The 12,565-nt window shown below is 40.0% G+C and overlaps 1 protein-coding gene across 3 annotated transcripts in view; it reads right to left on the bottom strand.

Annotated features, from left to right (window-relative positions):
* The window catches only part of UST (uronyl 2-sulfotransferase), a 318,211-nt gene that overhangs the window by 188,749 nt on the left and 116,897 nt on the right, over positions 1–12,565 (bottom strand). For all 3 annotated transcript variants that reach the window (XM_030316555.2, XM_030316556.1, XM_030316559.1), the window contains exon 2: positions 9,934–9,977. In XM_030316555.2, coding sequence (XP_030172415.1) covers positions 9,934–9,977 — 44 coding nt within the window. The remainder of the gene's footprint in view (positions 1–9,933; positions 9,978–12,565) is intronic.

The following is a 12,565-nucleotide window of genomic DNA, read 5'->3' as shown; positions in this document are numbered from 1 at the left end:
TCTCCCTCTCTCTCTGACTCTCTCCCATTCATGCTCTGTCTCTCTCTGTCTCAAAAATAAATAAATGTTAAAAAAAAATTAAAAAAAATAATGCTTGGATGAATGAATGGTTGCCTGCATAGGGTCATTTAGAGTGAAGGTTATATCAGCTGTGTGCTTCCATAGTTTCTGATCCTTGGAAGCCTTGAGATGCAACTAGATTGCAAAGTACTAGATGGCAGAGATTATCTTCAACAATTTTTTGTGTCTTCCTGATCCTTCCCATAAAGAAGGCACTCAATAATTAATTGATACTAAGGGAAAATTAGCTTCTGGGCTAGGCTAAGAGGTAGCAAGGACTAACCTTTATTGAGCAATAGTTCACTGCTGGACACACGTATTCTACAAATGTCATGTCAATTAAGATCACTACTTCTCTTTCATTTGAAGATGTTTGCTCAGCATAATAAAGTATAAAACCCTTCTAATGAACCCATTTTAAAATAGAATTTTGAATACTAACACTAGCTAGCACATGATTATATAAAAATAATATATATTATCTTGTATATCAAAACACTTTTACATACATACGCAGGCATCGGTAATATATCTTAACCCTGTATGCCCCATCAAGGTTCACTGCACCCAATTTTAGTTTTTTCGGCTTGCAGCTTTTTTTGAGTAGTTCTAACTATTTGTATGTATTGATATTTCTTGAATTTATTCTTTCTTAGAATGTTCCAAAGACAACATACCTTATTTTTCAATAAAGAGAATAAAACTCATTCTACCCTGCAATTACTGTCAAATAGGTCCATATTATTACAATTATATAATCATAATTATAATAATAGATATAATATAATTACCATATAATAGGGTCTACCAGCCTCTAAAAAAATTTAAGAATCATTATGGGAGCTGAATGCTATTATTTTTTTCTCTATCTTGAGACACTGCTATTTCATCATCCTAGAATAATCACCTACCAATTATGCATCAATTATTCCCAAATATGCTTTAAAAAGATTAAAGTAGTAGAAAAATGGAATAATGATAGAATGGCTCTAACTACACTGCTGCTTAGTGGATTACTGGAATGTTCTATTCTGTGCTGTCCAATACAGTAGTCACTAGCTACATGTAGCTCTAAAGAATTTGACATGTAGTTAGTGGAAGTGAGAAACTGAAGTTTTAAAAAAATTTTTAGTTGATTTTTTTTTAAATAGCTACACGAGCCTAATGGCAATTTTCCTGAACAGGGTAGGCCAAGAGGAGTAATCCATTAGAGAAATACATCGTCACTCTTGCATTGCTCTTTATATTTTATTGTGCTGCCCCAAGGATTGTATCATCTTTCCAAAAGATAGAAGACTGGAGACACTTTGTTGTTTGCTTTTAACTTCCATTAGAATGGGGGGTTCAGAAGTTTTATTCCTGTCTACAATGACAAAAAGAAGAAGACTGACAGAGGGAGAGGTTCCACAAGATTGGAGGAACCACGGATGAACTCTAAGAGTTAGAGAGCAGCACTCAAGACTCTAATGATGACAATGAAATTAATTATGAAAGGGAAACCACAAACTCCAAGTCTTCAGATGATAACATCCTGGATTAATTCTCTAAGATTCAATAGTTCCCGAGGAATCGATATATTTCTAAGGACAAAATGTATATGTATTTACTTTAATTAATTAATTAATTAATTAATTTTTATATAGTTATATATACAGTATTTTCGTGCAGTAGGTCATCAAGAGGAAGGACTTTGTCAGACAATATTTTGCAACAAGAACCTAGACCATCTCATTTTGCTACATGAATGTGAAACAGAGTTCTTTCACCTTTTATGATGTTTGTACACCAAAATTTACTCTATATGCAGTTTGTAAATGGACGAATTCTGAAGGTATATATGCATACAAAAGTGGAAGGAAAAAGACGAGATAGAAATTTAAAAACTTACTGGACTGATAACTGATAATGTACTGGACTGAGAACTCAAATGGTAGTGATGACTATTTTTCTTCTGGTATACTGAGTTAAAACTTGTTTATTGTACTAGTTAAGGCACAAGATACCTTATATGAAAGAGTAAAATTCCAGAAATAAGGTAAAAAAAAATTATTGCATTTCCACTTAAATAAGTAATCTTGAAATGGTTAAAATAAATCCTGGAAAAAACTACAGCCTTGGGCTGGGATCCCAACTCTAATACTTACTACATGACCTTTGGCAAGTTATTCAGCCTCTCTCTCTATGATCTAGTTTTCCTTATCTATAAAATAAGGATTACAAGATTACTTCCTTTTTTGGAAATCAAAAAATACCCTGAGACAAATGAAAATGGAAACACTGCAAAATCTTTGGGACATAGCAAAAATAGTTCTAAGAGGGAAGTTTATAGCAATACAGGCCTAACTCAAGAAACAAGAAAAATTTCAAATAAACAATCAAAACTTACCCTTAAAGGAATAAGAAAAGGAAGAACAAGCAGAGCCCAAAGTTAGTAGAAGGAAGAAAATAATAATGATCAGAATGAAATAAGCGAAATAGAGCCCCCCCCCAAAAAAAATACAAAAGATCACTGAAACAAAAGAGCTGGTTCTTTGAAAAGATAAACACAAGTGATAAACCTTTAGTCAGACTCAAGAAGACAAAAGAGAGAACTCAAATAAATAAAGTCAGAAAAAAAAGAGGAGAAGTAACAACCAACATCATAGAAATACAAAGGATTATAAGAGACTATTATAAAAAATTATATGCCAACAAATTAGACAACCTCAAAGAAGAGATAAATTCTTCAAACATACAATCTTCCAAGACTGAATCAGGAAGAAATAGAGCATGTGAATGGACCAGTTACTAGTAATGAAATTGAGCCAGAAATAAAAAAAAACTTCCAAAAAACAAAAGTCCAGGACCAGATGCTTCACAGGAAAATTCTATCAAACATTTAAAGAGGAGTTAATACCTATCCTTCTCAAACGATCTCAAAAAAAAATCAGAAAGAAAGAATGCTTCCAAATTTATTCTACAGAGCAGCATTACCCTGATACCAAAGCCAGATAAAGACACTGAAAAGAAAAAAATGAAAGAAAAAAGAAAAGCATTACAAGCCAATATCCCTGATGAACACAGATACAAAATTCCTCAACAAAATATTAGCAACCTGAATTCAACAATATATTAAAAGGATCAAGTGATCACCATGATAAAGTGGGATTTACTGCAAGCATGCCAATATGGTTCAATATCTGCAACTCAGTCAAAGTGATATACCACATTAACAAAATGAAAGATAAAAATCATATGATCATAAAAACTTTCAACAAAGTGGGTAAAGAGGGAACATACCTCAACATAATAAATGCCATGTATGACAAATCCATAGCTAACACCATATTCAACAGTGAAAAGCTATATGCTTTTCCTCTAAGATCAGGAACAAGACAAGGGTGCCTACTATCACCAATTTTATTCAACATAGTATTGGAAGTCCTAGCCACAGCAATCAGACAAAGAAAAAGGAATAAAAGGCATCCACATTGGTAAGGAAGAAGTAAAACTGACACTAATTGCAGAGGACATGGTAATAATATACAGAAAACTCTGAAGACTCCACCAAAACACTATTAGAATGAATAAATGAATTCATTAAAGTTGCAGGATTCAAAATTACTATACAGAGTGCTGTTGTGTTTCTATACACTAAAAACATACTAGCAGAAAGAGAAATTAAGGAAACAATCCCATTTACAATTACATCAAAAGAGTACAATATATAAGTTTAATCAAGGAGGTGAATGACCTGTACTCTGAAAAATGTAAGACACCTGATAAAAGAAACTGAAGATGAAACTTAAGGGAAAATATACCATGCTCATGGATTGGGAGAATTAATACTGCTAAAATGTCCACACGACCCAAAGCAAACTACAGAGTTGATGCAATCCATACCAAGATACCAGCAGCATTGTTCACAGAACTAGAACAAACAGTCCTACAATCTGTATAGAACCACAAAAGACCCTGAACAGCCAAAGCAATCTTGATCAAGAAGAACAAAGTGAAGACATCACACTCCTCGATATCAAACTATCTTATAAAACTATAGTAATAAAAACAGTATGCTACTGGCACAAAAATAGATACATAGATTAACAGAACAGAAAAGATAGCTCAGAAATAAACCCACCCTTGTATGGTCAATACATCTACAACATAGGAGGCAAGAATATACATTGGGGAAAAGATATCTCTTTAATAAATGGTGTTGGGAAAAGTGGACAGCTACATGCAAAAGAATGAAACTAGACCATTTTCTTACACCATACACAAAAATAAACTCAAAATGGATTAAAGACCTAAATGTAAGGCCTGAAACCACAAGTGTCCCCAAATAAGGCATAAGGAATAGACTCTTGGGCATCAGGATTAGCCATAGTTTTTTGGGTCTGTCTCCTCAGGCAAGGGCAACAAAATCAAAAAGTAATTGGGACATCAAACTAAAGACCTTTTGCAAGGAAATCATCAACAAAATGAAAAGACAACCTAGTGAATGGGGAAAGATATTTACAAATGATATATCTAATAAGGGCTTAATATCCCAAACATATAAAGAATGCATACAACTCAACACCAAAAAAAAAAACAAAAACAAAAACAAAAACAAAAACAGCAACCAATTTAAAAATGGGCAGAGGACCTGCATAGACATTTTTTCCAAGGAAAACATATAGATGGCCAACAGACACATGAAAAAAATGCTCAGTATCACTAATCGTCAGGGAAATGCAAATCAAAACAATAACACCTCACACCATTCATGTGTGAATGACCATAAAGACAAGAAATAACAAGTGTTGGTGAGAACGTGAAGACCAGGGAATCCTTGTGCACTGTTGGTGGGAATGTAAATTGGTGCAGCTGCTGTGGAAAAGAGTATGGAGGTTGCTCAAAAAATTAAAAGCAGAAATATCATATGATCCATCAATTCCAGTTCTGGGTATTTATCCAAAGAAAACCAAGGTATTAATTCAAAGGGATATATGTACCCCTATGTTTACTGCAGCATTATTTATAATAGTCAGGATATGGAAGCAACCTGTGTCCATATATAGATAAATGGGTAAACATAATATATATGTGGGTACACACACACACACACACACACACACACACACACACACACTGGAATATTACTCAGCCATAAAAAAGAATGAAATCTTGCCCTTTGCGACAATATGGATGGACAGAGAGGCCATTGGACATTATGCTAACTCAAAGTGAAATAAGTCAAGCAGGAAAGACAGATATTGTATAATTATGCTTATATATATAATCTAAAAACAAAACAAGTGAACAAACAAAACAAAAATAGACTCCAAACAAAGGGAACAAACCAGTGGTTGCCAGAGGGAAGGGGTGGGGGCAGGGATGAAATCTGTGAAGGGGATTAAGAGGTTCAAACTTCCAACTATAGAATAAATAAGTCACAGGTATATAAAGTTCGGCATAGGGAATATAAGTGCCAGACGATAACTCTACTTACCATGGTGAGTACTGCATAATGTATACAAGTTCAAATCACCAGGTTGTGCCCCTGGAACTAATATAATATTGCATGTCAACTATACTTCAATTTAAAGAAAATGACTTCCTCTTTTATAGGGTTTTACGGAGACTGAACTTGCACTTTGCAGAGCGCTTAGCAGACTGCTTGCCACATAGGAAATGACAGACATCAGCTATGGATAGTGGTTTTATTTTCCTTGGGTCGCTTAGGACAGCTCTTCTATCTATCAGATTTGAGATCCCAACATATGTGAAATTACTGCATCCTATTTGCTACCACCAGAATTCCTGCTGCTGTCGCCCGCTGCGCGTCAGGGGCCCACGGTCCAGGGCGTGGAACAGGAGGAGAAGACGTCAACCTTCAGAGGTCAGGCTGCTCTCAGGCGTCAATGAAACTGCAGACGACCCTGCAGAGGCCCGAGCACCAAAGGCTTTTCAGCCCAATCCTACCTAATCTTGTCTCACTTAAGGACTTTCTCCCCTGATGTTTAGATTGAACAGGCATTACTTTAATGAATGCAAAAGTATACAGAAAAGTATAAATAAAAGAGTCAAATGCTTTTCAAATCTTACCATCCAGAGAAAACACTATTACCCCTTCCAGACTTTTCTTCGTACACACAGTCATATACACACAGGTTTATTATTTTTTTAACTTTTTAAATGTTTATTTGAGAGAGAGAGAGAGAGAGAGTACGCATGCACGAGCAGGGGAGGGGCAGAGAGAGAGAGAGGATCCCAAGCAGGCTCATCGCTGCCAACGCAAGGCCTGATGTGGGGCTCAATCTCACAAACCATGAAATCATGACCTGAGCTGAAACCAACAGCCAGGCACTTAAATCACAGAGCCACCCAGGTGCCCCCATAGACATATAATTTTAAAAGAAGTGACATCACACTACCCTGGCTGTCGCATGCCTGTTTTGTTCTCAAGAATATCCTTCTGAGGGTTGCTGAGGGGAGGTGGGGGGAGGGAGGGCTAAATGGATGATGGGCATTAAGGGGGGCACTTGCTGGGCTGAGCACTGGGTGTTCTACGGAACTGATGAATCCCTGGGCTCTACTCCTGAAACCAATACTACACTGTACGTTAACTAACTTGAATTTAAATAAATAAATTTTTAAAAATTAAAAAAAAAAAGAGAACATCTTTCCAATTCACTCATTAGAGATCTATATGCTCGTTCTTCGCTGGGCTCTAACCTGATGCCACGTGTTCTGCTTGGTGGTCATAAGAGGTTAACAAAAGAAAAGATTAACATCTGCCTTCAATAATGACTTAGATTAAAATCTGAGTGAGCTGTGAGGTTCAAGTGGATTTTAAAAACAAGTAACAACAACAACAAAAAAAATCGGAGGCATTTGGTTCTTTTTTACGAACACGCTGGAGAGAAGGGAGACCCGCCCGTGCCCTGCATGTGCTGTGTGGTATACACCCCATTCCCTAAATGGCTATTACTTGTGGAATGTGAAACTTGGGGAATGAACTTTTCATCAAACGAGAACTTGCCCGTAAACCTCAGGACATTTTCAGGACTTAAAAATCGTACTTTATCTAGATCACAGCTCTTTCCATCTTGGCATCAAAAAGTTATTTCTGGATGCTAAACAAGTATGAAAATGGTGGGTCTACAGTCAGTTTTGCTCTCCCCTGCCAGGCTGGGGGTACATTCTAGAGGCCACACACGTGTGAGTCCTTCTCACCTGGATGCCACCACGTCCCCGTACCCCTGGTCTGCAAGCCCTTACTAACCAAGGCCCCACCCCAGGGGACACTTGAAGGACCTTTATCTGGAAGTCTGACCTCCTCCCTCCTGAGATTCATTTCCACACTGGTAGCGGCAATGAGTGTGGATGAAAAGATGTTAACATACCAACATTATTTTTATTCATTTTTATATTCTTCTCCTTATTTTGGCTACTGCTTCGAAAGTCAAGAGCGTTTTTGCCACTCCACTCCTGGATAATGAAAATACATTTATAGTAAGAGAATCGGCCTCATACAAACTTCTGCTGGTTGAAGGAGATTATAGTCACAATTTCAAACTTGGAATAGAGTTTATAAAACCGGATTTACTCTGAAAGTGGTCTCAAACGATCTGATATGACCTGATGGTTTCTGGGTGTCACGGGGAGCTTGGGCTGGGGCGGGGGAGAGGGGTGAAGACCAGAAGGCAGGGGTGGGGGACTGCAGATCCAGGGAAAGCTCCACAGGGGCAAGGGGAGAGGGTCCGGCAGACGCAGAATCCAGGCATCAAAGATAGTAGGGAAGAGGCAAGCAGGATGGCCAACCTAGCAAGAGTGAGGCCCCAAAGCAGACTAATGAGGTGGTCACCAAGGATTGAGTTCAAGAAGGCAAGTTTATATAAAGCGGGCCTGGGTCTCCTGATTAGGTAAAGCCCCATTTATCAATCCTGAAACCCAAAATAATGTCCCAACATGGCATTGAGAGAAACAGCTGATAGATCCCACAGAGCCCCCCGCCCCGCCCCGCCCCGACCCAAACCCCTCTTCCTGCAGAGCAGAGAAGGTAGGGAGAATTCAACTGGCCCCACTTGGGACAGAAGTAGTTAGTGGTGCAGGAACCTAGCAGACCATCCATACAATTCTTCTCCCCCACCTCCACTTATTTGCCCTCCCAGGCAGGTTACTGACCAAAGAAAATTTGTTTTCACTCTAAGTAGAGTTATAATAGTGAGTCACCATTATATTAAGAAATAGCCTTTATATAATAAGCCATACTACTCTTTCTAGGCTATCAGCAGTGAAAACAACATAGAAAATGTCCAGGGAAATTGTTTTCTTCATATTCGTGGCCTTTAAAGCAGTGGTTCTCAAACCCGGTCCCAAGAACGGCAGCATCAGCATCACCCAGGAGCTTGTTCGAAACGCAAGTTCTCAGGTCCTACCCCCGACCTACAGAATCAGACACTCAGGGGTCTGGGTCCAGCAGTTGTGTTTCAATAAGCCTCCAGGAAACCCTGATCCAAGCTAAAGTTTGGGAACACTGGCCTAGTGGAAGGAACCTGGGCTGGGAGCCAGGACCTAATTCAGATTCCAGCTCTGGATTCCCTGGTCCAATTCAGTGAAATTTAATGAACAGTCACAATGTGCTACTGCAGGGATGTGAGGGTACGGAGATGAGCTATCCTGGTTCTTACCCTCGGAGGGTGTCTCACTTCTATATCCTTTTGCTCCTCTAGGGCTTGGGCTATTGTGTTCTGCTGCTCTTGTCTTGTTTCATATTTGTATTCCCAATGGTGCAGTGTCACAGACACTCAATATATATGCAGGGGACCAAGTGGTAGAGCCAGTCACAACTGTGATAAATACTACTGTACCATTCATCAATAACCTTAATGTGGCTCCAGTCTAGTTAACAACAGCCACTCTTTATTTTAATGCTTAGCGCAGGCCAGGTGCTGAATGTCCTATATCAGCTCATTTGATTCTTTTAGATGTCCTCTACCGTGGGTAGTATTGTTAATCCCACTTTGCACATCAAAAAACCGAGGCTCCAAGTAATGTGTCCAATGTCGCACACTGAAAGTGGCAAAGCCAGCGATGAATCCAGCGATCCCTGTTCCAAAACGCGTGGTCTTAAAAATAATAGGGTTCTTTTTCAAATCCCACAAGCTCAAAGGCTGACCTTGGGCTAAATTTCCAGCCTCGAAGGTTAGGGGATGATTATCCTCTTACTACGTACTTGAAACTGTGCTTTGCAGGTTATCATCTTAAGTGGTCAAAGACTATCTTTATTTTTCCCATTTTCTGGTATCTTGACATTTAGTGTTCATTGAGTACAAGAAAGTAAATAGTGGCGGGGAACTACACTAACATGTCACCAGACTATTCTGACCCTTAATATAGGAAAACAAAAGTGGGCACGCAGGTCAGGCCAGGGCAGCCTTGAGAGGGCACTGAAAGAGAAGGCCAGTTCTAAGGGGTTGAGCCTTTGATGGAGCAGTCCAACTAAGTCCAGGGAGAAAAGGGGCAGAAATGAGTGTAGCCCCTAGGCCCAAAGGCAGGGGGAGGCCAGGCTGTGGGCATCAGATCACGGGCCAGTACGGATGCAGAGGCAAACAGAGCAGCAAACAGGAGAAGCCGCCAAAGATCTGAAGTCAGTCTAAGGCTCTAGCGCCTGGCACAGTTACAGGTGTTGATAAAATAATGGCCCTTCCTCCCTCGCCATTTTGGCGCTCTTCATATGCTTCCTTTTTGTCCTCACTGTAAATCAAAGATTAACTTCACATCTGTCATCTACTATTTTCTTGCAAACAATTCATGGCCAGGAGGGCTCTGGTTAGGGTTGTTGGAGGCTGTAGGAACTGAGAAAAGAGAAATGGGATGTATAACCATAAGCAAAGACCTTACCTTACTAGGAGGTGGCCCATGATCATCCAAGTAAGTGGAATTTCCTAGGGGAAAAAAAAAAAAAAAAGAAGAAAGTTGATGAATCAGTAGTTTTAAAACCAAAGCGAATTTAGTGCACAGTCGTTGAAAACAAACATTCCAGATATATGTCTATTTAGACAACTCTACCAAAGAAAAATAGGTCATTAGTTGCCCGTTTGGTGGGATTTTGTTGACATTACCATGCTCAATTACACTTTCAGCAGTTACAAACATTGTACATACGTTGGTGCGCGCGCGCGCGCGCACACACACACACACACACACACACACACACACAGAAACACGCACCACAATTCCTCACCCCATATCTGTTGAGTTTGCTTTAGACCAGTGGTTCTCAAACCTCAGTGTGCATCAGAATTGCCTGTAGAGCTTATTAAAACACAGACTGCCTGGGTCCCCTCCCAGAGGTTCTGATTCAGTGACTCTGAGAATCTGCATTGCACAAGCTCCCAAGTGATGCTGACGCTGCAGGGCCTGGAACCATACTTTGAGAACCACTGCACTGTTTCTCTGCTTCGTCTTGATGGTCAATTTCCCTTCATCTTTTCAGTCTAGCTTGCTTCAGAAGCTTGATCTGTCTTGACGAACAGCCACTTTTCAGAGTACGTGATTATCGTTTCCTGATGAATATAGATTTAGACTGGTTAGGGTGGGAACTAAAGGTCCCAGAGTCCCCTTTATGCAGCAGGTACCTGCTAAGTGCTTCCCACCTATTCACTTAATTCAAATTTCGGAGGTGGGTTATACTGATTCCCACTTACAGAGGAGGGAACAGAAGCCCAGAGAAATCCAGAGATTTGCTCAGGGTCACACCCTGTGACACTGCAGGAAAGACAGAAGATCGTTTCTTCCAGAGGGTGCTTGGGGATCTGTTGCTCATCTGTCTGAAAAACCTACCTACCAGCTTTTGCAGAGCCCAAGCACCAGCAACATACTCTGGGCACTGACTGTGTACCCCAGACACCAACCCAGCAACACATCTGAGCCAGTGGGGTAGCCTATGATGTGCTCAGTGTATTCAAAGGCTCCCTCCAAGGAGATAATGCTTGTCAGTCAGGGGAAATCACCTTCACAAAAAGTGAAGACAGTCAGCCTTTCTAACACAACAAAATTTAAAAAAATATTGGAAACACAAGGATATCTAGAGAGAACAGTAGCTTAAGGAAAAAGTAAGTGTCCCAGTTGGAGTAGATGAAAGCTGATTTTTTTTTTAGAAGAATGCAAAAGTGACTTAGGAAATTGGAATAAAAAGGAGAAGTAAGGGGCGCCTGGCCGGCTCAGTCAGAAGGGCATGTGACTCTTGATCTCGGGGTCAAGAGATCGAGCCCCACATTGGGTGTAGAGAATGAATGAATGAATGAATGAATGAATGAATGAATGAATACACTTTTTAAAAAAAGGAGAAGTAGAACTTAAGACACAGACAGTTCAAATGGGAAAACTTGTCCAAAAATAGCAAATAAGTGGGTTTGGGCCTATAGGGTTTTTTTCCTTCTTCCATACTGGGGTATCAGCCGTCCCTTTTGCTCTGTAATCTTTTGATCTGTCACCCACTTGATGTCCACAGTGACTGTACTCTAACTGGCTAGTTGTACATAGTAAAAGGACAACGGGGCCCGATTTTCATGTACAAGACGTGCAAGCACAAACACCTGGCGTGTTCATGTTGGGTTATTTTCAGGAATCTTTGAAATGTGAATATGATTAATGATTTGTTTGATCTTAATTATTGTGCTGCATTCCACGGGGAACACACAGAACTAGGAAGTGAGATCTCTATCTGACTTAATAAAGAGGATCTGCTTGAAAGAATTCAGAAAAATGACTGCCTAAGTCTAGAGAAATATTCAGAGCTATTCCAACATAATGCAGTCAGTATAGCTGCAGAAGCTTCTCGTCACCTCCTCATGTGAATGTGTCTTCCCAGGACGGATGTGAGAAATCCCAACAAACGTCTGCATGTCGTCCAGGTACCAATCTCAGGGTTCAAAGATAGCTCAAACAACCAATGGTTTTGAAACAGGAGAAGTTTCCAAAAGAAACAAAGTTCCTACAAATGGATGACTTGAATGCCGACTGTTCCCTCAAACCCCGGACTCGGCTACCCACTGACTCACTCCTTAGCACCCGGGCTTAGACATCTATAGGCACCTCCCACTTTGCCAGTCCAAACGGAACTCTTTTATTTGCTGCAATTTCACCTCCCCCCCCCCCAGGTTGCTGCCTCCCTATCTTCTGTATCTGGTTATACAACACATCCTTCCCCTATGGGCTCCAAAGCCCAAGAGTCATCCTTGATCCATCTCTACCCCTTACCCAATCTGTACCAACCCACTCACCAGTCCCATTGGCTCAGCCTTCGAAACATGACTCAATGTAATGTTTTGATCACTTCCCACTGGCCCCTCTGGGCCATTTGGGAGAACTCTTACATCTTTTCACTGCTTACAAATTTTCTCCTCTACCCAGATGGCAACCAGAGGGCTCTTCTAACCTTATCATCAGACCATGTTAACCCTCTGCTTAAAACCTATTTTCTCTAAGAATGAAATAATCCACTCTTTACCATGGCCTATACTTCAGCAGG

The sequence above is a fragment of the Lynx canadensis genome, chromosome B2 (genome assembly GCF_007474595.2).
Source record: "Lynx canadensis isolate LIC74 chromosome B2, mLynCan4.pri.v2, whole genome shotgun sequence".
In the NCBI taxonomy this organism is placed as follows: domain Eukaryota; kingdom Metazoa; phylum Chordata; class Mammalia; order Carnivora; family Felidae; genus Lynx; species Lynx canadensis.
This window is presented reverse-complemented; position numbering and strand designations above follow the sequence as displayed.